Source organism: Galleria mellonella, unplaced genomic scaffold (genome assembly GCF_026898425.1).
Source record: "Galleria mellonella isolate WM207_F2 unplaced genomic scaffold, CSIRO_AGI_GalMel_v1 utg28, whole genome shotgun sequence".
NCBI classification, from domain to species: domain Eukaryota; kingdom Metazoa; phylum Arthropoda; class Insecta; order Lepidoptera; family Pyralidae; genus Galleria; species Galleria mellonella.
In genome coordinates this window covers 1,062,991-1,089,640 of record NW_026442064.1, presented here as the reverse complement: position 1 = coordinate 1,089,640, position 26,650 = coordinate 1,062,991, and the positions used below count along the sequence as shown (strand labels likewise).

The window sequence follows — 26,650 nt, the reverse complement described above, 5'->3', positions numbered from 1 at the left end:
TGAGAATGAAAACAGGCCAGTTAGCCCATCATAATGAATTCATCAGGAATTAACCATGATAGTTTCCAGGGGGAACCGCGTGGAGGTCGACCTGATTAGGTATATTGCTAGCAATGAGATTTTTAGTCTCCATTACTAACAATCCCTTTCCCCCCTGGTCGCGGAAGGTCGCGAAGCAGTGAAAAATCAACAGTTCTGTAGAAACATCAATCAATCAATAATACATAATGAAGTATGTATAACAGACGTCGATTACATGTCTGTTTCAGATATTTTATTATGTATTATTTATTTTATTTTATCGATACCTAACTGTGAATGTAAATACAACTGTACGGATTTTATAATTGTACTATAATAAAATTCATACACATTCGAAACCGTGGAGGGTAGGGGGTCGCAAGATATTTTTACGTACTAAGGGGAATTATTATTATTAGGATTGAGTAGGGATATATATTTTACTTTATCACATGTATGTATAGTCTCTATATTAAGAAATAATAGAACTTCAAACTGTTTATTACCCCTCTCCATCCAAAGGTTGCCTGGAAGAGATCGCTCTTAGCGATAAGGCCGCCCATTGTTTTCTCATTGTGATTATTTCATGTAATTATTTATATTTATAATAAGTTTACTATTGTAATCTTTTGGAGGAAACAATAAAGAGCATCTATCTATCTATCTATGTAAGGCGGTCGTGTCATGAAAAAGATTGAAAAACACAGATTTTGAACAATATGGTAAAGAAAACAGTCTCTTTACACAAGCAACACCATCTAATATAACACACAAGAAGGCGATATATGTATATAAAACTTTTACTGACTTAGTAGGTTAGCTGTTTTATTATGTAAATAGGTTATTAAACTCTGAAAATGTTTTTGAATTGATATACTTTAATGTTCCCTATATTTTCACAACATAAGCATTGTACTAGATAATAATTTTTCGTGTTTCCTCCTCGACATATCCTTAGGGAGCGTCCTCTAAAGATATATGTGTATATATATATATATATATATATATATATATATATATATATATATATATATAGCTTAATCTTCGGGAAAACATAAATTATTACAGAAGATTATTAAGGAATGCGCCACAGAATGGAGTTCTCAGGGAATGATTAATATCAAATCGAAGATGTTTAGAAGGGGCTGGCTTTTACCGAGAATTAAGGCTTTGTTTTATAATGCTGTGTTACAGTTTTTAGCCAACTTCGAAAAGCAGGTTCTCGATTAGGTTGTATGGTTTATTTCTAATATTTCTTCTCTCATAACTCCGTCAGTAGTGAACCGATTTGAAAACGGCTGATACGATGCTGATGGTGTTATTTATTTATTTATTCTTCATTGCACAATATTATAATATTCTAATTATCCAAGATTTATCTTCGGGATGCTTAAAAAGTATATTTATATCATAATTACAATGTGATTGGCGTATCTACGAGTATTTACGATAATCTATGTCAATTGTGGACAATACAAGTGTCATTCAATGAAATACCACCAAATATGCGGTTTCTACTCTATGGAAAATCCATTAAAATTAACTGGAAAATATAATGAACGTAAGTGACGAGCTAATATTTGTAAGAGAAATAAATTCAGCATTTAAAAAAAGTTTTAGTGGGATAGAATTAACCATGCAAACAAAATTCGCCTGCATGGATGCCTCTATCCCACTCGAGTTACTATCGTGAAGCAGTTACGTTTGAATGGCTATGTCGGTTTAAAAGTCGGTAATAAAATTGCAGGATATAAACATATAACATTAGGGGGAAAAGGGATTGTTAGTAATGGAGACTGAGAATCCCATTGCTAGCAATATACCCAACCAGGTCGACCTCCTTGCTGTTCCCCCTGGAAACTATCATGGTTAATTCCTGATGAATTCATCATGATGGGCTAACTGGCCTGTTTTCATTCTCATCTATCACCCTTCACTGGTGCTCCGCCAGCGTATCCCGTTAGCGCAGGCTACCATACCATTTTCACCCATCAAAAAAAAAACCCCATCCGCCCAGGAGGAGCGACTATTGGTGAAATCCCACTTATGGAGTAGGCCTGTGTTCAGCAGTGGACAGTGAACGGCTGTTATGATGATGATGATGAATGAGATTAGTAAATCAAAATATTCAATTAAATAATTAATATTTTATTTATACTACTATTGAACTTAAGTAGACTGTCGTATGTTAGGAATAGTACATTACTGCAGTGGCCAGCAACTGAGGCATTGATGGACGAACGTGCAAATGTGGGCCGAGGCATAGCCGAGGCACACATATGCGAGTCCATCAATGCCTAGTTGTGGCTAAGGCTTGTATAACACTTTTCTCAAACAATGCGCGGAAATCAAAAACACAATTTAACTTTTTAACTTCAATGACGAATAACGAACAATAATAAGTTTTCACGCGCCATAATGTTCCTTTGTTTTTTTTTTTCAATAAACAGCTTTCTATTTGCAAGGCAGTTCGAAATTTAAATAAAACCTTGTATTAGTTACCTCCTTGGTAGCCATGTTTCGAAGTAAAAGATCATTCCATTTTTAAATTACAGGACAGATATGAGTTTACATAGTAATTTATCTGGCCGCAAAACACGACAGATATGGATTTTCATACAACTTGTCGGCTGCTGCCCGCATGTACCTGGCCAGTACGGCAATTTTGATTTATCTCGAAGAAGATTGTCAAAATAATGCTCACATTTCCAAGCATGTTTGAGAATTGTTTACATTATTATAAGGTTCTATTGAAATCGACTATACAACATTTTGCATTGGGAAAGGGATTGTTAGTAATACGAACTACCAATTCCATTGTTAGCAGTATACACTGTCAGGTCGACCTCCACGTGGTCCCACCTGGAAACCATCGTGCTGAATTCCAGGTGTATTTATCACGATGGGCTAACTGATCTGCCTTTTCGTTCTCACCTATCATCTCTCACTGGTGCCTTGCCAGCGTATACCGTCAGCGCAGACAGGGTTCCCATTCCATTATCATCCATATAAAAAAAAATGTTTGCTTATACTTTCGTACGACTTACATTAAAATTGTCTTCAAGTTATTTTATTTAAGTTAAATTTACGTCCTTAACTTGTTTAATTGTCATTTAAAATATTATATTATAAGATTATATGGTGTCAGAAAAGGCATTTTGAATACATAAATTAAAATACTAAAACCGCCGGCCTCTCTGAGACAAAAGCGGCGTAGGCACAAAAAGAGCCGGTGTCACATTGCCTAATTACTATTAAAGCCCTCTCGTGGCCATTACAGACCTTTATTACGTATTCCCGGAGGTCCCTGGATTACCTGTGCCTCTAAGGTGACATTGTTATTATTTTTCTCTTGCTCGCACCAAGTGGTAACCGTATATGTCTGTCTCGACTTTCACGCCCGTCTGTGTTTGATGTACGAGAGGTGGATGCGAAAAATAATAATACATAATACCAATGGCTACCTGTAGATTTGGTTAAGGAATACCGTGAATTACTCCAGTCATTAAATTCATTTGGCATTTCACTTCGCGTGGTATTTCCTTGGGATTATCACTTCGTTTAGTTCTAAGTAGCGAGTTTGAGGGCAAAAGGTTGAATTAATTATCATGTACTGGCTTTTACCCGCGATTTTGTTCACGTGATCGGAATATTTTCACAGATCGTGATAAAATGTAGCCCACGCTCTTATACGTTCTATTTTGAATCATATCAAATTTCATAGTGATTGTTGAAACCGTTAAGGGTTTTTTGAGCAACTTAGAATGGCAAACAAGCCGACGGCCCACCTGATGGAAAGTGGTAACCGTCACCTATAAATAGGTAATAAACAAACACTTATAAATCACATAGACTCTGCAATTTATCATGGATGACAATGTTTTTTTTTTTTTATTGGATGAAAATGGAGTGGTAACCCCGCCTGCGCTAATGGTATACGCTGGCGGGGCACCAGTGAAGGGTGATAGATGAGGATGAAAACAGGCCAGTTAGCCTATCATGATGAATTCATCAGGAATTAATCATGATAGTTTCCAGGGGGAACCGCGAGGAGGTCGACCTGGTTGGATATATTGCTAGCAATGGGATTCTCAGTTTCCATTACTAACAATCCCTTTTTCCCCTGGATGACAATGTTATGTCAATGGTACTGCTCATGTCTATAGGCGACAGTTACTACTTTCCATCAGGTGGGCCGTCAGCTTGTTTGGCATTCTAAGTTATATAAAAAAACCTAATCCGACTTCATCATCATCACCATATCAGATATTAACTGTCCGCTCCTGAACATAGGCCTTCCTCATAAAGAGGATTTTGCCAGTAGTTGCCACGCTTGGCAGGCGGGTTGGCAACCGCAGTTAGGCTTTTGGCGATGTTTTAATAGAGATACTGGCCATCCCTCGCTCACCCTTAGTCGCCTCTTTCTTCACCCGCGGGAAAGGAAGGGGTTACCCATTCTATGTCGGGACTTCACGGCAATTTGAACTGCACAACCGAAGTACTCTGACGGGGCACCAGTGAGATCCATCATGACGACTTCACGAGGAATTAACAATGGTTTCCAAAACAGTCCGCGTAAAGGTCTACCTAATAGCGGCTGTTACAAACAAACGCGCTATTTGACCTATATATAACCCTAGTAATCCTTTTTCCACTGATCCCGAAGGTCGTCAGTTCGGATTTGGCGGACGCCAAAAAGTTTTTGTGTTGATTTAAAGTTTCGATTATAGTCGATCCGATAACAGAGAGGAGGGATTGTTACTTATGGGAACAAACGACCCCATTACAAGCAATATCTCCTGTCAGATCCGATGTGATTTCTCTAAAACTATTTTGGTTAGTTCCCGATGAAGATCGCTTGGCCTGACTTAAACCTCACCTATCGTTGCTTATTGGTAACTCGCCACTAACATACTAATAGCGCACGTGACAACATTTTCAGTTCTTAATTTTTTAAGATTATGATTTTTAAGATTATTTTCCAGAAAAATAAACCAGAGGGAGACTTTGTACAAAGTCATTTGCTTGCGTACCTCTGTCCCATTCGTGTTTCAACCGTGAAGCAGTTGTGTTTGAATGGCTGTGTTTCGGTTTGAAGGGTGGGATATGGTGTGAATTTACTGGGTACAGAGGAATAACACCTGAGTCCTCAGGAATGGCAAAGCATGAGGGGTATCCTCATGCTTTGCCATTCCTGAGGACTCAGGACTTTTATATTATTCCCAAATTCGTGTATAATATAGTATATATCATATATGTGTAAGTATATTTGTTATTCATATATATTTATTCGTTTATATATGTAATTTTAGTATGTATGTATATCAATAATTACTAGTACTGCATTCGAGTATTCTGACACTTCCCTATGGTTGACTGAGAGAGAATGCTTTTAGCATTAAGTCCGCCATGTACACATATTTGTACTAATGAATAAATAAAATAAATAAATACCCACAGGATAGGAGGTGGCCTATTTTTTTGTCGGGACCACACGGCAATCATCATAGTGATCTTAATTTTGTTCACCGCCATCCTTAAAAGGAACTTGGTGCTCGTCCGAAAGGTCTTAGGTTTTCTAGTTTAGTTTTCTGACCACTCTACGGCAACTCATCATATTGGCAATAACCAACCCATATTTCTGACTACCCCAAAAAAGGTTACAGTCGTAAACTTATTTATTTTATTTTTAATAGACAATAAAACGGAATAAGGGAAATAATAACAAAGGGTTCAATAGCGGTTGTTTGAGGACACCCCTATGTGGTTTTATGGTATGTAACGAAGCCTGAAACTGATTTTACGGAATAATGGCGTAGCTTGATTTTAATAAAGTTTGTGTATTACTGTATGTATTGTATTATTATTAAGGTATGTTATGTATTTTATGTCATTAAATTTTGCATTAAATTATTTCTATTTTTTTCTTAGAATATAATAGAATAGAATTTTATTGCTAACTGTGTACATACATACTCGTACAGCAGTAACCATTGCTTAGAATTTGACATCAGTATCAACAGTTATACCCTATCAGGCATGCAACAATTTAAGAACAGGTAATTATATTAACATCAAAACATTCAAATACTATTACCATTACTTGATTACAAATAAATAGGAAATATTTGACAATACAATTAACAAGACAAAGAATAATCATAACCAAATTAAAATAAAATAAACACAATTTCGCTTACATGTCAATTATTATTAATTATTAATTTAATGAGTTTTAAGATTAAAGTATTCATTTAAATTATAAAAACACATTATCAAAAAGCCAGGCTTTGAGTTTAATTTTAAACATATGCTTGTCCTGACATTTAATGTTTAAGGGAAGATGGTTAAATAATTTAATACCCATTACAATTGCACTCCTTTCATATGTGTAACTATTTATTGTTGGTAGACAAATATCATATTTGTATTTATTACGTAAATTATTTCGTAAATTAAAAGTAAAAAAAATTAATAGTAAATTATACTTATTTTCAAACTACTTAAAAAAAGAGGTTCTGAATTCGATTGTGATTTTCTTTATGTATGTTACATCATAACTCTGACAGTTATGAACCGTTTTGGAGTTTTTTTTTTCAGTAAAAATACATTGGTTTCATAGATTTTTTTTTTCAAAATCGAATGAATAGTTTAGTTTTTAAATCAAAGTAAAGAGGGTTTTGATTTCTTTTTTTTTTATGAAATACAATCATAAATGAAGTAGAAATTAAAACAATTTCCTCAATGTCTGTCTGTCAAATCTTCTAATTACATTTTTATTTTATATGTACATCATAATGCTATATCTTAGTAACCATAAGTAATCTTAAATTAAATAATTATTTGTCAGTTAAATAAACTGATCGCCAACTAACGAGGTGTTAATGTTTAACTGCATCATCTGCATCGTTTTAGGATCTGCATCATCAGAACATTAGTTACCATTTTACGGTAAAATCACATACTTTTACCACAAGTTATTGGTAAAGAAATTGTTGCAATGGCAATGAATGGCTCCAGTGTGAACAACATACCTGTCAGATCGACTTCCACACATCGTGGTTAATTCCTGGTGAATAAATCACGACATAACATGATTTAACCATCATCTTTATCTCACACTGATTCCCTGCCAGAATAAACCGACAGCGTACACTCCCATTCTATTTTCATCCATTTAAAAAGAGACTGAAAGGTATAAAGTTATTTATGGACAATTACCAGACTGAACAAAAGTCGTTTGCTTGAATACCTCTGTCCCATTCGTGTTTCAACCGTGAAGCAGTTGCGTTTGCATGGCTGTTTTTCGGTTTGAAGGGTGAGATATGGTGTGAATTTACTGGGTACAGAGGAATAATACCTGAGTCCTCAGGAATGGCAACGCATGGGGGGTATCATGGGCAAAACAGTATACTCTGTTATGTCCATGGTACTGCTCATGTCTATAGGCGACGGTTACCACTTTCCATCAGGTGGGCCGTCAGCTTGTTTGCCATTCTAAGTTGTATAAAAAAGAAACTTGCCTGCACGAGATATTTATCAAGAATCTTTCTTCACCACAGATTATCGATTACTAAAGCACAGTTCAACTAACTTTGTATTGATTAGTCGTTAGACATTTTGAATTCCAACTATTATGTCGGCTATACTATACTTTAGTTATTTTGCAGACGTTCTGTTTTACCGCGTAGTCAAACTCCGAGTATAACTCTCACCATAACCTGCTCAACAACTTGGATCGAGTCGATTACTTATGAAACATAGAGTTCATCGACCTCAAATAACCTACAGGGGTACCGCTAACTTTGCTCTCCGCGTGTAGCTTTCGTACCCGAGGGATCTTTTGTCTTATAAAGGTCATGTAACTTTACTGTTGAAAAAACAAGTAAAATATATTTCGCCTTACTGACAATTACAGGGTATCGTGTTGTATTCATTATTTCTAAAAGTATTTGTTTCATTTATATTTTTTTTTTTTACTTTTGTTTTCTGATTATTTGATTTAATGAAGTGTATGAAATAGATTCTTTTATAGAGGAACATTATTATTTTCATTATTTATAACTCTGTCCCATTCGTGTTTCCAACGTGAAGCAGTTGTGTTTGCATGGCTGTGTTTCGGTTTGTAGGGTGGTATATGGCAGTGAATTTACAGGGTACAGAGGAAGAACACCTGAGTCCTCAGAAATGGCAATAGATGGGAGGTATCATAGGCGAAACAGTATACTCTGTTATGTCCATGGTACTGCTCATGTCTATAGGCGAGGGTTACCACTTTCCATCAGGTGGGCCGTTAGTTTGTTTGCCATTCTAAGTAGCAAAAAAAAAAATGACTCTCGTAGCTTTGTCTATTACATTAAGGATATAAAGTATTTTCTATGCCGATCTTGGACATAATCTATCTGCATACCAACTTTCATTGGATTGCAACCTTAGTATCAAACATTTGGACATCCATAGATATTTGCCAACTTTCAAAAATAGTAGTTATGTGACTTAATTTCGTTTGAAGGGTAGAATAGTGAAATAAAATTATTAATCACTAGTTCTCAAGAATAAGAATACGTAAAAAATATGGGGATCATAATGCCAGTGTATTGTGGAATGAGCTCTTTGCTGAAGTTTTCTCTAGAACTACAGTTTGGAGGATTTTCAAAAAGATATATTAAGGGTTCTTCAGGGTCGGCAACGAACACGTAACACCCCCAATATTGCAGGCATCTATTATAGGCTACAGTAACCGTTTACCATCAAACGGGATGTGTGCTTATTTGCCATCGACAGGGAATTCACCCTCATACCCTACAACCTAAATAGTCGCATACAACGCGGTTTCAGATATATTTTTTCTCACGAATACTCAGGTTATGGAATGAGCGCCCTGCCGAGGGGTTCCCAAGAGACTACAGCATGGAGTTATTCAAAAGGGGGCAAAGAGGTTTCTCCAGGGTCGGCATCGCGCACGTACTACCTCTGGTATTGCAGACGTTCATAGTTTATGGTAACCGCTTACCATCAGATGGGCCGTATGCTTGTTTGCCACCTCAGTATAAAAAAAATCGTGGTATAAAATAAAAACATGGTTTATAAGTCACTTTCGATCTGATAACCCATTAGCTTTTACCATTCCAAGTCATATTGTTTATACCAAAAAGCTGGCCAACAAGCATACGACCATTAATAGACAGTTATGGTAGACATCTGCCAGGAGTATAACATATGCGATAGTAATCCCGAAGAGAATTTATACGCTCTTTTTAGAGAACCCTTTACGCTCTTTTTAAATAACCCTTTACGCTCTTTTTAGAGAACCCTTTACGCTCTTTTTAGATAACCCTGAACGCTCTTTTTAAAGAACCCTTTACGCCCTTTTTAGAGTACCCTTTTTGAACTTTTTTGTTCTTTTCTTTAGACAATATGATCAATGCCCTGTCTTTTCTGTTGCAGTGAGAATGGTGAATCCGTGCGAAAGGCGTGCAGTAGCATGCATACTCCTGGCCATAATAGCGGTTGTGGCGGCTGCATCGTACGACCGTGAGAGGCTGGAGATCGCGAAGCAGATCTTGGAAGAAGTCCCCCTCACCGATGGGTGAGTCAAGCTCGATTTATTCGATACGAAACTACTACAATATTTGCAATAGTATTACAAGAAAAAATATTTTTAACAATTACCAATGGATCGCACAATAATTGCTATTTTCAAATTTATAGTATCATTGTCATCATATCAGCCTTTAACTGTCCACTGTTGATCATAAGCCTCGCCCTTGGAGAGTTTTGCCAGTAGTTGCCATGTTTGGCAAGCGGATTAGCAACTGCAGTCAGGCTTCAGTCCATCCCTCGTCCTCCCTTAGTCGCCTCTTACGACAGGCACGAGAAAAGAAAGGGTGGCCTATTCTATGCCGGGACATACACGGCGACGCACATTGACTATGTATTGTATTTGTGTTGGCTGTTATAATGTTATAATTATTTTTAATGAATAAATAAATAAAAATAAATAAATCAATGCCTTAATTTTCCTATTTATTTGAAATCGAAACAGTATGTTTTGTTTTTTCACAAATTCGTGTCAACTGTTACTCCTGGTCTTACTTATCTTTTATGCGTCTTTTAAACATTCCATCCACAGTCTCTTCGGTACCCTGTCTTTACGTCCATCCATTATTTATATATATTACGTCTATTTTCATACTTAACTACTTTCTTTAAAACATGGCGTTTATTTCTCTGTGGAACTACTAGATTTGCCATTATTAAGCCATGTTCTATTTGGAAGAGGGACTTTTTTTTCTCCATGACTTGACAAAAAATCCCGGAGATCCTTTCTTTGATTCCAGCGTGCATGTATGAGACGATTTATAAAAAAACAGAAAGCGAGAGATGCATATAAGGATAATAGGTTTTAGCGCTCTATTCTCTACACGTACTCCGCAAGGATCACGGCGTGAAGATAAAATATTTGATTATAAAATTTTAAATTGGTCCAACCGTACTCTTCTAATTTTGGACCCGGAAAATCAGTTTATCCATTCGCGGATTGTCCCTTGTAAATGTGAGCGTACATTCGATGGGCGCGTGACAAACAGCATACGAGTATTAAATTGCGGAGCGGCTGAATTGAGCGGCGAATGTTGCTGTGAATTGTTCATTTGTTTATTCCTTTTAGGGTTCCGCACGCAAGCGACCGGAACAGATTTCATTTGGTTCTTCAGCGAACAATTTTATCTTTACCGTCTGTAACATGCACGTCAATTTAAATTAAGTAAATTTGTTACAGAAATTGATAAAATATCGTTATTTAAATTTGTATGGATGTCATTTTAAAATATGTATGTGCTCAACGACAAATAGTCAGAGGTAGTAATGTGCCGAGTCAAGCTAATTCGAGTATTGACTCGAATACTTAATAGATATTTAGTACACAATAATCAGAACTCGAACGCACGTTACTCTAATACAACTTTTGGTACTTTTGTTTTTATCATTAGTTTTTCGTGTGGTCCCGGCATAGAATAGGCCATTGCTTCCTTTCCCGTGGGTGAAGAAACGACTAAGGGAATTAAATGATAGAGGGATGAGCAGCAGCGTTCCTCTTAAAAGATCTCTAAATGCCTAACTGCAGTTGCCAACTCGCCTGCCAAGCGTGGCAACTGCTGGCAACTCTCATGTGGAAGGCTTATGTTCATCAGTGGACAGTTGAGGGTTGAAATGAAATGCTGATTTTTCTCTATCTGTTTCAATATTTTTTTTTATCTTTAATTATCATAGACAAAGTATTAAATTACTAACTTACTTATCTTAATAAAATTAATCTTTTCATATCAATTGGAAAGTATTCGAGTCTGACAAAGCGTTGACTTTTATTTTTCTATTAATGATTTCTTTGTGTTATAGAAAGGAAATAAACATAATACATTTTTCATTATTATGAATTCATTATTATCATTCACTATTTTTTTCACCTGTCTTTCCATTACCTTATATATTATATTGCTATTATATGTCCTCTATAACAAAAGTACTCGAATACTCGTACAAGTACTCGAACACTTATCTGAGTCCTCAGACTCGAGTCAGGACTCGATTATTTTTTTAACGAGTACCAAAATGTTCGATAATCGTAATAGGTCGACACGACACATCACTAGTTAGAGATATTTGTCAACTATTACTGTTGTGGTGAATATTCGACATATGCACATTTCAGCGACCATTTTGGAATCAAATATGACAGCGAGCCTACCGCCGTCACTTGGATAATGCAGGTTTATTATCGTTGATTTTCATCTTTTAAAACGACTAATTGTTGTCCCACTACTGGACTAGGAATTCTTCTCATAAGAGAAAGGTTTAAGATTCTATCCCAGTGCTAGTTAAGCGAATTAGTATACAGTTCTGAATTTCTGACTTTGATTTAGTTATAATATAATTAAATCGTACAAAAGCCGTTTACTTGTGCACCTCTGTTCCATTCGAGTTTCTACCGTGAAGCAGTTGTGTTTGTATGGCTGTGTTTCGATTTGAAGGGTGGGATATGGCAATGAATTTACAGGGTACAGAGGAATAGCATCTGTGTCCTCAGGAATGGCAACGCATGGTGGGAATCATGGGCGAAACAGTGTACTCTGTTATGTCCATGGTACTACTCATGTCTATAGATGACGGTTACCACTTTCCATCAGGTGGACCGTCAGCTTGTTTGCCATTGTAAGTTGCATAAAAAAATATTTTTCTTCTTCCAAAGCAGTTCTTTGGTTTCCTAATTGTTTCTTATAATGTCGTGAGAATGGAAAGAGATAAAAACATATTCTGTTCCCTCTCTGTCAATTAGTCACCCAGCAAACGTTCTTTTATATGCTACCGCCACTTACTAGGTATTTTTTTTTCTTACAGGGATAAAAACTATTCTATCTCTTATGTTTTTGTTGTTTGCTATATTTCAGAAAAAAAAAGATTTCAGTTGTGGCAGTACCAATTATACTAATATAATAATTACTGAACTGATTTTGATAAAATTTCTATAGCACCAATTTGTTAGTATAGCATATCAGATAAACAGATAAATTTTCCAAATAAATTTTAAACTCACGGGATTATGAGGTAAAAATCGCAAAAAAAAACATCCGAATTGACGACTCCTTCATTTTGTAGTCGCTTGAAAGTATAATTTAAGTCGATTGCACGATTAAGCATGTCCCAATCATGCGAACGGAGCCGCTGGCAAAAGCTAGTTTAATATAAAGGCAATATACCTATGATGTTAAATAAACATTCCGCTATTCCATTGTTCCCATAGAGCATAGTTTTGCAAACATATTTGTATTCAAGCAAAGTAGTTCTTGCCTCCGAACAAACAATATTTCGAACAACAATTCTAAAGTAATTTAAAACATCCACTCGAAATAAAACAATTTGTGTTTGTGCGTGAATTTGTTTTGGTTACAATATAACAAACTTGTTCGATTTCCCCTCCGTTGATCAGCGCAGTTTTGGGATGCGTTATTTTTTTATAGGTGAAAATGGTATGGTAACCCCGCCTGCGCTAACGGGATACGCTGGCGGAGCACCAGTGAAGGGTGATAGATGAGAATGAAAACAGGCCAGTTAGCCCATAATGATGAATTCATCAGGAATTAACCATGATAGTTTCCAGGGGGAACCGCGAGGAGTTCGACCTGGTTGGGTATATTGCTAGCAATGTGATTCTCAGTCTCCATTACTATCAACCCCTTTCCCCCCTTTTGGGATGCGTTATTAATGTGACAGTTAGTCAAAAATTTGATCCTGTTAATATATGGAATTATTATTGAATTCGATATAAGAGATCTTATTAAGAGCAATAGAAGGCATAAAATTAAAAAAAAATATATTATCATTTGTCTATCCGTATGTCTGTTCTTGTATCATGCAAGAACTACTACTAAATTGGATTTTATAATTATGAATTTTTTTCCCGTGTATATTTTTTTTTAATGGGTGATAATGGAATGGTAACCCCGCCTGCGCTATCAGTATACGCCGGTGAGGCACCAGTGAAGGATGATAGATATGTGACGATGAAAGTAGTACAGTTAGCCCATTGTGTTTAGCCAATTCCAAATTCAAATTTCTTTTTCAAAATATTGAATTATATAAATTAGGAAACGTTGGAACATCTATATTGTAAATACTCCGCCGAGTATAAATAAATAGTACATTATCATCGGTGGACTTACTGTTGTGAAACTCCGATAATTTCGGAAATTAATTGCGGCGCATTACACAGCTACATTATGGGTGTTTATACAGCCATAAATTTGAAACCTTTTAGTCTGCAGCTCATTTAGGCAAATAGATATTCTGATATTCTAATTTGGCTTCGTTTACAGTTAAACAAAACGCAAGTAACGCTCGCCTTTTGTTTTTATTCTTTGAAAAACAGGTTTTTAATTAGTTTTTTTTTTTGTATGAATAACACGATTTCATCACCTCATCATCATCATATAAGCTCTTAATTGTCCACTGCTGAACATAAGTTTTCCCCTTGGAGAGTTTTGCCAATAGTTACTACGCATTTATTTAATTATTCATTAGTACAAATATGTGTAGGTACATGGCGGACTTAATGCTAAAAGCATTCTCTCCCAGTCAACCGTAGGGAAGTGTCAGAATACTCGAATGAGGTACTAGTAATTATTGATATACATACATACTAAAATTACATATATAAACGAATAAATATATATAAATAGTAACAAATATACTTACACATGTATGACATATACTATATTATACACATATATACGGATTGGCAGGTGGATTGGCAAAAATCAGGCTTTGAAGATGTTTTAAGAGGAACGATGCTATTCATCCTTCGCCTTCCCTTAATCGCTTTCTTTCGACATCCATAGGAAAGGAAGGGATGGCCCATCCTATTCCAGGACCATATAGCGAGTAATGCGATTAGTAACAGTTTTAGACATATTAGAGTCAATTTTTCAAATAAATTTTACTAAAGGGAGACTTTGTACAAAAGTCGATTGCTTGGGTACCTCTGTCCTATTCGTGTTTCTACCGCGAAGCATTTGTGTTTGCATGGCTGTGTTTCGGTTTGAAAGGTTTGGCGTGAATTTACTGGGTACAGGGGAATAACATCTGAGTCCTCAGGAATAGCAACGCATGAGGGGTATCATGGGTGAAACAGTATACTCTGTTATGTCCGTGGTACTGCTCATGTCTATAGGCGACATACCACGTTACCACTTTCCATCAGGTGGGCCGTCAGCTTGTTTGTCATTCTAAGTTGTAAAAAAAAAAATTGTCACGTCGAATAATGTAATTTATTTAAATGATATTATTTATCAATTTTGAAGTAAAATCTCTTCAAAATGATTGTTTTCTTAATTAAAAGTACTCAGTCCCGTTGACTTCATACTAATTTTATCGAAATAAAAATATACCTATTTTTATTTTTTATTTTTGGAAATGTTTATAAAAAATATGCAAACCACAAATTTATGAGTCCTACTTATGTTTTAATTTTTCAAGATACTATTGAACGGATTTACATAAAATTTGGTACAAATATAGATTATTCTATATAGTTTATAATTCTGAATCCTCACTTATATTATATGTAAAATTGTTTGTCTGTGTCTTGACGCTTTAACGGCTCGACCAGTCGTCCCCAAAATTTGGTATTTTGTTATTTGTTTAGGACAAACTATCCACATATCCCGGTCACGCAGTCGAAGTCACGGATAGAAACTATATTATTATTACTGCATATATGTCTATTATTATTATTCAAAAGACAGGCTTTTTTCAGGCAGAAAAACCTGAGACACCGCGACCTTTCCATGATCTTTCGTCCTCGTATCTTAAGCCTGACTGCGGTTGCCAATCGGCCTGCCAAGTGTGGCAATTACTGGCAAAACAAATAAGAAGGAGAAAGGGATTGTTAGTAATGGGGACTAATGGCCCAATTGCTAGCAAGACCTATCAGGTCGACCTCCACGCGGTTGCCCCTGGAAACCATTGTGACTAATACTTGTTGCAGGGAGGAAAGGGGTTGTTAGTAATGGAGACTAAGAATCCCATTGCTAGCAATATACCCAACCAGGTCGACCTCCTCGCGGTTCCCCCTGGAAACTATCATGGTTAATTTCTAATGAATTCATCTTGATGGGCTAACAATCACCCACCCTTCACTGGTGCCCCACCGGTGTATACCGATAGCGCGGGTGAGGTTACCATTCCATTATCATCTATTAAAAAAAACCCCAAGAGCGAAGCAGCAGCCTTTAACTGTCCACCAGCAGTGAACAGTTAAAAGCTGATATGATGAAGCGGAACACAGCCAATTCCTCAACGTAATATAAGTCATATTGACTGAAACATTATCATTCGCAGTCACAACGACCTTCCGTGGAACATCAGGAAGTTTCTGCGGAACCAGATCAACGATTTCGAGCTGGACACCGATCTCACCGTCGTGGAGCCGTGGTCGATCTCCAAGTACTCGCACACAGATCTGCCGAGGCTCAGAGAAGGCATGGTCGGGGCGCAGGTTAGTCGCTATATTTCCTGTAGCGTTGCCATGGACTAGTATTTTTTATGGAAAAAACAGTAAAAAAGGTTACGACTGATGGAAATTGACACCGTCGCCAACACACATGGAAGGCACCATCAGAACCATGGAAAATATCAGTGATTCCCCTCATGCGTTACTATTCCTGACGACTATGCTATTATGTCTCCGTATCTTTGTAATTTTACTGCTATATTTATAACAATACTTTTTGTTCTTATTGTGATTATTTCTTATTATTTGTTTGTTATAATGTACTTGTACTGTACTGCCCGACTCGACTTACTGAAACTGCGCAGAGATGTTGCAACTCTGTACATCTTCTACCGAATTTATCATGAGTGCTTTGAGAAATTGTTCGGATTGATACCAGCTGCTGATTTTCACCATCGTACAACCCGCCATAAACTAAAGTTTCATCCCAACCATCTGGACGAGTGACGGTGCTCCACCGTGCGTTTCTCAGGGCACTTTCTTCCACGCACAACTACTTTTTGGAATCAACTTCCAGCAGCAGTATTTCCGAACCGATACGACATCATAACCTTCGAGAAAAGAGCATATTCCTTTTTAAAATGCCGGCAGCACACCTGCAATACCGTTGGTGTTGTGGGCGATCATGGGCGGAGGTAGTCACTTACCATCAGGTGAGTCGCATGCTCCTTTGCCCCCTGTGTTGTAGAAAAAAATTGTTTGGATTCACACAAAATCCGGAATTGCATATTTGAAAGAGAAATAGTTAAGTTCCTCGCCCGTCCCTTTTCACTTGACTTGCCAGCGATATTGGCGCAGTGGGAATTTTTTTTTGTACAATTCAGAATGGCAAACAAGCTGACAGCCCACCTAATGGAAAGTGGTAACCGTCGCCTATAGACATGAGCAGTACCATGGACATAACAGAGTATACTGTTTCGCCCATGATACCCCTCATGCGTTGCCATTCCTGACGACTCAGGTGTTATTCCTCTGAACCCTGTAAATTCACGCCATATCCCACCTTTCAAACCGAAACACAGCCATGCAAACACAACTGCTTCACGGTAGAAACACGAATGGGACAGAGGTACCCAAGCAAACGACTTTTGTACTGTCTCTCTCTGGTACATATATATACAATAACAGCATATATATATATATATATATATATACAATAATCATTATTCTACTCTTAGCTTCTATAAGTTACTGTTTATGACCATAATATTCAAGTAATAAAGGCGCGGCTCATGGAAATTCGGGAAACGGTTCCTCTAAACCAATGGCATTTTGCCAACGACAAAAAAATGGACGACGCCAGACGGAAGCGGTTGCCGTCAATACTTGTACTCTTCGCAAACTCGACTAAGAGAGCCCTTGGTCTATAAAATAAATATTGTGTGCTTTATACATAGATGTAAAAAAATCCTAGATTCACATTTCATACGACGGTCACAAAGTGTCCCGAATTGAACTTAAAAGAAGTAGTCATCGAAAATGATATAAATGTTGTTGATTATTTCTCAGTAATGTAATTATTAATGTAATTGTCTCTTGTCTAGATATGAGAATAGAAGATTCTAGAAGATGAGTGAAGGGAATAGCAATGGTACATATAAATATCATCATTATCAGTCGCTAATTGCCTACTGCTGAACGTAGGCCTTTCTCTTAAGGCGTTTTGCCATTAGTTGCCATGCTTAGCAGACGGATTAGGTTAGGTTAGACTTGAAATGGAATTAAATGAAATTTATTTGCCAGAAACATTGTCGATAAGATGTTGCATTTGTCAAATTTACAAGATGTCCATCATGTTTCGCGCTTTGTCATGTTTTAATAGGTATACCAGTAGCCCATCCATCCCTCGACCATTATATAAATATTATATTTTACTAAATTTATATAAGATCATTTCAGCACGTTTGATATTATATATTGAAGAAGACTTTGTACAAAAGTCGATTGCTTGGGTACCTCTGTCCCATTCATGTTTCAACGGCGAAGCAGCTGTGTTTGCATGGTTGTGTTTCGGTTTGAAGGGTGGGATATAGCAAAGAATTTACAGGGTACAAAGGAATAACACCTGAGTCCTCAGGAATGACAACGCATGGGGGGTATCATGGGCGAAACAGTGTACTCTCCTATGTCCATCTTACTGCTCATGTCTATAGGCGACGGTTACCACTTTCCATCAGCTTGTTTGCCATTCTAAGTTGTATAAAAAAAATACATCGCCGGATGGCTAAAAATGAGTACATAATTTGGTTAAACGCGCTCTATTTTTAGTGGACTTTTCGCAGTGTATCTTGAATTTTTTACACATCGATGTCTCTATAAATTGTTATCAATATTAACACTGTAATATGTTTTATTAATCCGACAGTAGTAACAAATTAAAAAGTTACACAATATAAATATATTTCTTTTAAACACGTACGCCATTTTCGTTTACCTTTTCACAAATGTATTTCGTCTCTAACTTTGTCGTTAACGATTTCAACTTTTCGTATTGTGCACCACTCATATTTAACTTTTCCCTATCAATCTATAGCAAGAAAAAGAGGCAACTTATTCAGTAATTCTGTGAACTCCCTCAAATGTCAAAGAATTTAACAGATAAACTTTTGTACGAGAACCGGTGGTGACTTTGAAAGATGTCGTCTGCTCTGAAGTGTCATATATTTCTGGCATCGAGCTGCCTGGGTAAAATACGAGATGAAATATGATAGAAAAATTAGTGGATGCTAAGACTTGATGTTTTATTAATGGATGATAATGAAATGGTATCCGCGCCTGCGCTAACGGTATACACTGGCGCCTACCAGTGAAGGATGATAGGTGAGGATGGAAAGACAGGTCAGTTAGCCCATCGTGGTGAATACACCAGGAATTCAGTACGATGGTTTGCAGGAGGGACCATGTGGAGGTAGACCTGATAGCGTATATTGCTAGCAATAAGACTGGGAGTCCAAATTACTAACAATCCCCCCTCCTACTCCACCGTACTAGATGTCATCGTGTCATAATCTAGGTATTACGCGAATGTTGCTTCAATGTTGCCAATGTGTTTCACACGCTTATGGACTGTTATTTAACATAATACACGAGTATTTAATAATTGCAGAGCTACCAGGAAATAGGCTCGACTTATATAAAAAGCCGGTCAAGTGCGAGTCGGACTCGCGCAACGAGGGTCCGGTATAAACTTATCACGTTTAATTTTATTTTGTGAAATAACGAAAAATTTACAGTTTTCGGATTGTTTCCTTTACTTGTGCTACATGATATTGCTTCTTGTCAAATGTCATCATTCTAGGTCAACGAGAAGTACCCTACAGGTTTTGATTCCCTTTGCGGACGTCAAAATATGCGATATAAATGGAACATAAACGGCCGTATTTTTTGATTGCGTCAATTTAGAAGCTTGATTTTTTCGCTGCTTTAAGAGATTGCAGATTTGAGTATATGATATTAATTTCAACTTGATACCTACACGTGTTCTTAAGAAAAAAGGTCTTAACCGACGAACAGATGGAGGGACGGACAACAAAGTGATCATATAAGAATTCCGTTTTTTCCCTCGGAGGTACGGAACCCTAAAAATTAAAATCATCTAGACTAAGTTATTATAATCAGATAAACCGTTTCCTTTCCGAACGAAATGTCAAGAGTTTCCGGAACAGGCCTGCATGCAAGAGGCAAGTTATGAAGTGCAGGAAGCAAGACATACGTATGTAAGGATAGTGGTCTTTAGCTGTCAATTCTGTCTTGCAAGTCTTGTATATATATATATATATATATATATATATATATAACCCCAGCGGGACACCAGTGAAGGATGATAAGTGAGGATGAAGATGAGCAGTTAGCCCATCGTGACGAATTCAACAAGAATTGTTCAAATTGGTTTCCAGGGGGAACCACGTGGAAGTCGACTTGATAGGGCATATTGCTAGCAATGGGGTTGTCAAACTCCATTGCTACTCGTCACTCCATTACAATCTCGTTACCCCTCACCTAACCCCCCCCCCCCTACAGGGGGGAAAGGGATTGCTAGCAATATACCCAACTAGGTCGACCTCCTCGCGGTTATCCCTGGAAACTATCATGGTTAATTCCTGATGAATTCATCATGATGGGCTAACCGGCCTGTTTCCATTCTCATCTATCACCTTTCACTGGTGCTCCGCCAGTGTATCCCGTTAGCGCAGGCGGGGTTACTATACCATTTTCACCCATAACCCCCCCCCCCCCCCCCCTCATACATATTAGAACTCATATTAGAACATATCAACCCCTCATACATATAAGAACTGTTCGAAAACCCACCACTTATTGGAATATATGACATTGGTTCCTCAAAATCTTGGCGAGTTCATCTTGAACGTGTCTACATTTACAACGTGTAATATACAGTTTCACTTAATTGACATTCAAGTGCAGATTCGCCATTATACGTTGCCCCCGCCCCCCACCCCACCTCGTCTTATGAAGCAGTTTACAGCTTATTTTCATGACGGTGAACCCTTTTAAATAGGATTTAATGAACGTTCCCCCAAACATAATTAAACACTTGAGTTGGCTACGTACACTTCCATTTCTAATATTATAGATCGCACACACTTGCTTGTGAAATTTTCGATAAAACATTACGTGTAAACCCGTGTCAGAAAACTTAGGTTAATTGATTATCTTCCCGTAGGCATATTAAGGGAAAATTTAATATCCGTTGGGAAAAAAACGGACGACTCCAAATAATTAATGAAGCTTTTTTTTTTACATTTTAGAAATATCTCTGAGGTAAAATTATGTAAATTCGTATTTAAAGATATCATGATGATCATTATATTTGTCTTTATGTGTCTATTGCTAAGCATAGGCCTCTCCCATAGATTGTCATAAGGAACAGGGTAATTTTTTTTATAACACTGAGGTGGCAAACAAGCATAAGGCCCTTCTGATGGTAAGTGGTTACCGTAGTCTATGAACATCTGTAATATCAGGGGTATTAGAAAAAAAATATTATATTACGTATTAGGCTCTAGGGTAAGAGGGTGACAAAATTGTCATTAATTTTTACTATTTAAAATAAGCGACTGATTAATTTAATTGTATTATCTTATTGCTGAGAGCAACCTTTTCAAGGCAACCTTAGGGTAATGGACTAATTGTTGTACAAGTAAGTATGTTAGTACTGTATAATTAACAAAGTACCTTTATAAAATTTATATATATGTGTGTCTTAAATAATAATAAAATAGTTTATAACCAAATAGAAGCAATAAAACAAAAGTGTACAGAAAGTAACATCAAGACGCTAATTTTGTTAAAGGCCATTCCGGCACGGAATGGATTCGAGTTACCCGAGCAAAGTATCGTTAATAAATCTCTATGCAAACATTAAAGAGATTAAACGGCAGGTAAAAATCCTAAAGTACAACGATCGACGGTTAAGGAACAAGTTGAACGAATGTCGACCAAATTTGAATTTATGCGCTCAATAAATTGTACCTCGCTGAAGAATTATTGGCGGCTATAAGTCAGATGGTATAGAGCTGTTTGTTTTACCACTGCAATCGAATGTTACATTAATTTGCTGGTAATGTACATTAATTTGTTGAATTACCTCGTACTTTTTTTGAAAGGCCAACAACGTACGGGAAACTTCTCTGTTACTGTTCGCATCTATGGATTGTGATAGTAACATATCATTAAGCGAGACGTATACTCGTTTACCACGTTGTAATGTGTATACTTTATTCTGGTTTGAACGGTAAGAAAACGTGTATAGTTACTGGGGGTAATACGATGGCAAAGCGCGAGTAATTTGACCATCTAGACCAAGGGCTCCAAACTTTGAAGCCTTAAAGTTATAATGGTTTTTCTAAATAAATAAATAGAATAAGATAGCAACGTCCGATGTCTCAATCCAACTCATGGACTCGCTAGCGTTAACTATTCCATCGGTAGAATCGTTTACCACTTGGCTTGGTATTGTATGCATATATATATTGCTGTATTTACACCGACTATTATGATGTGGGTGGTACGCCCGTTTACTACTTTCTTTCTCTTAAAAAGGGACTTAAGAATAGAAATTATGTTTTTGAGTACTTCTGACCCACTTGTGTTTCTACTTGCCGAGCAATTTCGCTGTGAATACAGTGACTGTGTTTCGATAAGTTGAAAATATGGCATGATAGTACCCCTCATATATGGAGGGAAAGGGATTGTTAATAATGGAGTAAATTTTTTTAATTTTTCTAATTAATTCCAAGCATTTCCCCCTGGACAATGTCGTGGTTAATTCTAGTGGAATTCGTCAGGATGGGCCAACGGACTTATTTTTAATTGTCACCTGTCACCCCTCGCTAGTGCCCCGCCAGCGTATAGTATATAGCTCAGGCGGGGTTACCATTTCATTATCACCTAATTAAAAAAAAGCCCTCGTATATTGCTGTGACATCTGACATCACTGTCCATATTTATAAACAATTGATTGCTACTTATAACTCTCATCAAACTAACCATTGGGGGGTTTGGCAGTAGTTGTCACGCTTAGCAGGCGAGTTGGCAAGCGCAGTTAGGCTTTAGTAATGTTTAAAGAAGGATACTGTTACCTCAATCATTAAGTTCCCTTAGCTACCTCTTACGACTCTCACAGGAAAGTAAGGGGTGGTCCATTCTATGCTGGAACCATACGGTTAACTTGTTACCCTGGTAGATTTTAAAATAACGCGACTTATAGTATATTTTTATATTCTTACCCGTCAGTAAATAATGTAAATACGAGATATAAAGCAAATAAGAGAGACAAATATTATTTGCCAACAAGAGTTTACTCGAAACTCGAATACTTTTTCTTTTTTTAATTTACTCTTCGAGGGCCCTCAAAAACGAGCACCTTTGGATTACATTTTTGTTACGTGCGCCAATTTGAAATATAAAATCGAACAGTTACTTGGACGAATAGAGTAATCGTATCGATAGGGAAGTAGCAGGATCGAGTAATCGTTTCCGATATATCAGTTACATAGACTACAGTGTGGCGGTTGGGTGAAAAATTACTGTGACGTCACAGCCCGGCGCCGGGCTGGCGCCAGTCTGGCGGGCCACTGCCAACAGGTGCTTCCTTCCACATGTCCTGCCCGTACATACAATTTGAAGTTTTACTTATTTATTTACTAGCGGCACGCCCCGGCTTTGTACAGACTTTTTGAAAAAAGTATACTACCCATGTTATTAACTGATGAATGAAAACTCTTTATTGGTTCATTCCAAGAATGATTCAAAGGAAGTACCGGCAGCTTGTTTGTCATTGTAAGTTGCATAAAAAAAGAGGCAATAATGGACGACCTTATCGTCAAATAGTAATCCCTTCCAGGCAACCTTAGGATGAAGAAGAATAATTTAATTTAATCGACTTAATAGAAAAATAATAAGACTAAAAAAGGAGAAAAAAGGGGCTAAAGATAAACTATAACACAGTATTTTATTTATTATTATTATTTCAGTCGTTAACTGTCCACTACTGGACATAAGCCTTCCCCATATGGGGAGTTTTGTCAATAGTTGATATAATTTTTAGTTGAAATAGTTGGCTTTAGAGATGTTTTAAGAGGGACGCTGCTGCCCATCTCTCGCCCTCCCTTGGTCGATTCTTGCGACACCCACGGGAAAAAAGGGGTGGCCTGTTCTATGCCGGGACCACACAGCTAAAACACAGTATAAATAATATAATTTATAATATAGTTACACATAGTAATAATGAATTATAAATGGTCGCGTACAACGCGGTTTCAGAGATGCTTTCTCCCACGAACACTCAGGTTATGGAATGAGCCGAGGTTTTCCCGAAAGACTACAGCATGGGGTTCTTCAAAAGGGGGTAAAGAGGTTTCTTCAGGGTAGGCGACGCGCGCGTAATACCTCTGGTATTGCAGGCGTTCATAGGCTACGGTAACCGCTTACCATCAGGTGGGCCGTATGCTTGTTTGCCACCTCAGTGGTATAAAAAAAAAATATTTATAATATATTTTCAACTAGCAACCCGCCCGGACTTCGCACGGGTGAGCATTCTTTAGATTGGTATAACATTTTTCTTTACGAAACAATTGAAATAAAACAAACACTAAGTGTTAAGTGGAACAAATCGTAACGCATTATTCATAACCACATTAAAATCGGTTAAGCTGTTTCTGAGATTAGCGTGCACAAACATAAAGACATAAAGAAAAATGCGAATAATTGTTTTGAGTTGGGAAAGCTAGTTAGTAAACTATAAATGTTTTTTTTTTTTTTGTATATACTCGTACACCAGATTTTATTATATGTATTGATCGATATAGCTTTCTATTGGTGAAAGCGTTTTTAAAATAAATATTTTTTTTTTTTGAATTTTTCCATTACAAACAAAAAACAAATATTTTACACTTTAATCAGTTGAGATTACAAAATCCACAGACGTTAAACTATGGCACGTTAACGTCATTTCTGATACTTAGAGCCAATTATAGATTAACGTGTTTGTAATTAACGTGTGTATCTCAAATTACGCGTGGGAAGGGTGATAATACATAGATATATAGGTATAAATGTGTATATGTGTGTTGGTATGTACAATATATACTTGTTTAATATTATTTTGAATGAATGTTACATGTGTTATGAATATTTGACCATGTAAATGAATATATCCCATCCAAGCGAAAATAGTTTATTTATTTATAAAAGATACATTAATAATATGTTCACAGCGGACTATGTACAATGTTATAAGTGAGTAAGTAATGAAATTTCAGTTATGTGATACCATAACTTGAAGAATCAACAACCTATTAGGAAGAAAGGTTCTTGAGTGGTGGCCCTGTACCGGCAAACGCAGTATAGACCGACCGCTCAGTAGATGGAGAGACGACCAGAAATGCATTGCAGGGGGAACTAGTATTTCCCCATTATTTTATTTGCGTGGATTTCAGAAATAGGAATTAATGAAATAGACTTATATGGATAAAATCAATACATCATCATTTCAGCCATTATCCGTCCACTGCTGACATAAGCCTGCACCATAGACTGCCATAAAGAACGGTCCCGAGCCACCTGCATCTACTGACTCCCTGCAATGCATTTCAGGTCGTCACTCCATTTAGTAGGGGGTCGTTCTACATTACGTTTACCCGTACGCGGTCGCCACTCAATAATCTTTCTTTCCCATCGGTTGTCGGTTTTTCGAGCAATCAAAACGTGCACTAGCTAATTTAGTTCTTCAAGAATACAACTATGAAAACCGCATTCAAATTGGTGCAATAAATTTTTGCATGATACCAGAACAAACATACAGACAGACAGAGAAACGATTGATTTGTTTTATTAATTAACATACCGCGTATTCGTTCAGTACGCGAGCAATTGCAGTTCTCGTGTGCATTGAACTCTGCAATTCGATATAACAATTTGTTGGTAATCATTCAGTCGTAAAACGTAACGTTGTATAATCACGTGTAGGGCTCGAGCTGGTACGATGTGCGGTTGTAGCACAGTGCCACGGTGACACAGTATAAAAAAGGCAATCAATGTAGCTGATACTGCGATATTCGTCAACGTCATCATCATCATTTCGGCCGTTAACTGTCCACTGCTGGGCATAAGCCTTCCCTATAAGGAGAGTTTGCCAGTAGTTGCCACGCTTGACAGGCGGGTTGGCAACCGCAGTTAGGCTTTGGAGATGTTTTAAGAGGGACGCTGATGTCCATCCCTCGTCCTCTCTTAGTCGCCTCTTACGACACCCACGGGAACCTGGGTGCAGGTAGCAAGGTGCAATCTGCGACTCAAATAAGACGTCAGTTTTAAATAATTTTAAGGTTGGTGACTGAAAATCGACGTCAATATGACGAATAACTGCTACCTGGGTAGTAAGAATCAATACAAAACTAATACAAACAAACATACATACTGATAAATACAAATATTTGTATTACATAAATTGGAACTAATAGATTGACGTGTCGCCATGGTTGATCAATTAAAACTGTTATAATTAATACAAGTGTAATTTAAGCTGTCGATTTGTTGAGCGACCTACTGTTTCCTGATATACTATGTGAACGCCAGGCGTGGTGGCAAATGGCGCTTCAAACAAAACACTAATCGTATTACATACCGTATCTCAAAGGCATAGGTGCTAAATTGACACATCACTACAATTTAATTGAACGCGGAATGTTGCTACGCGCCAATTGATTGCAGCTGTTTCGTTCGAGTGTTCACCCCTAGGGGTATATTGCCACTACAGTGCTAATAGCACTTACACAGACACTCGTATTTGTCGCAGGGAAACGAGATTACCGGGGACTTCGTGGAATACATAGGGATATTGTTATGTTACGGCTATCATAGTAACAGTAGAAAATTGTCTTGGATTACACAAACTAGATTCGAAATCATTAGCGGTGCGTAAAACTATGAATCTACAGAATATGTTAGAGTAGTCATTTCGTCAATCAATAATTCAACAAGTAGATTTTGTTCCACAAAATGTAACTAAAAATTTACAGAATATATTAGAGTAGTCATTTCGTC

General features: G+C 37.1%; 1 protein-coding gene across 1 annotated transcript in view; it reads left to right on the top strand.

Moving 5' to 3' along the window:
• Window positions 1-26,650, top strand: part of LOC113517853 (dipeptidase 1-like) — a 273,938-nt gene that overhangs the window by 101,438 nt on the left and 145,850 nt on the right. Inside the window, exons 3-4 of the mRNA XM_052895408.1 lie at window positions 9,469-9,610; window positions 15,916-16,072. Of these exons, the coding sequence (XP_052751368.1) occupies window positions 9,469-9,610; window positions 15,916-16,072 (299 nt within the window). The remainder of the gene's footprint in view (window positions 1-9,468; window positions 9,611-15,915; window positions 16,073-26,650) is intronic.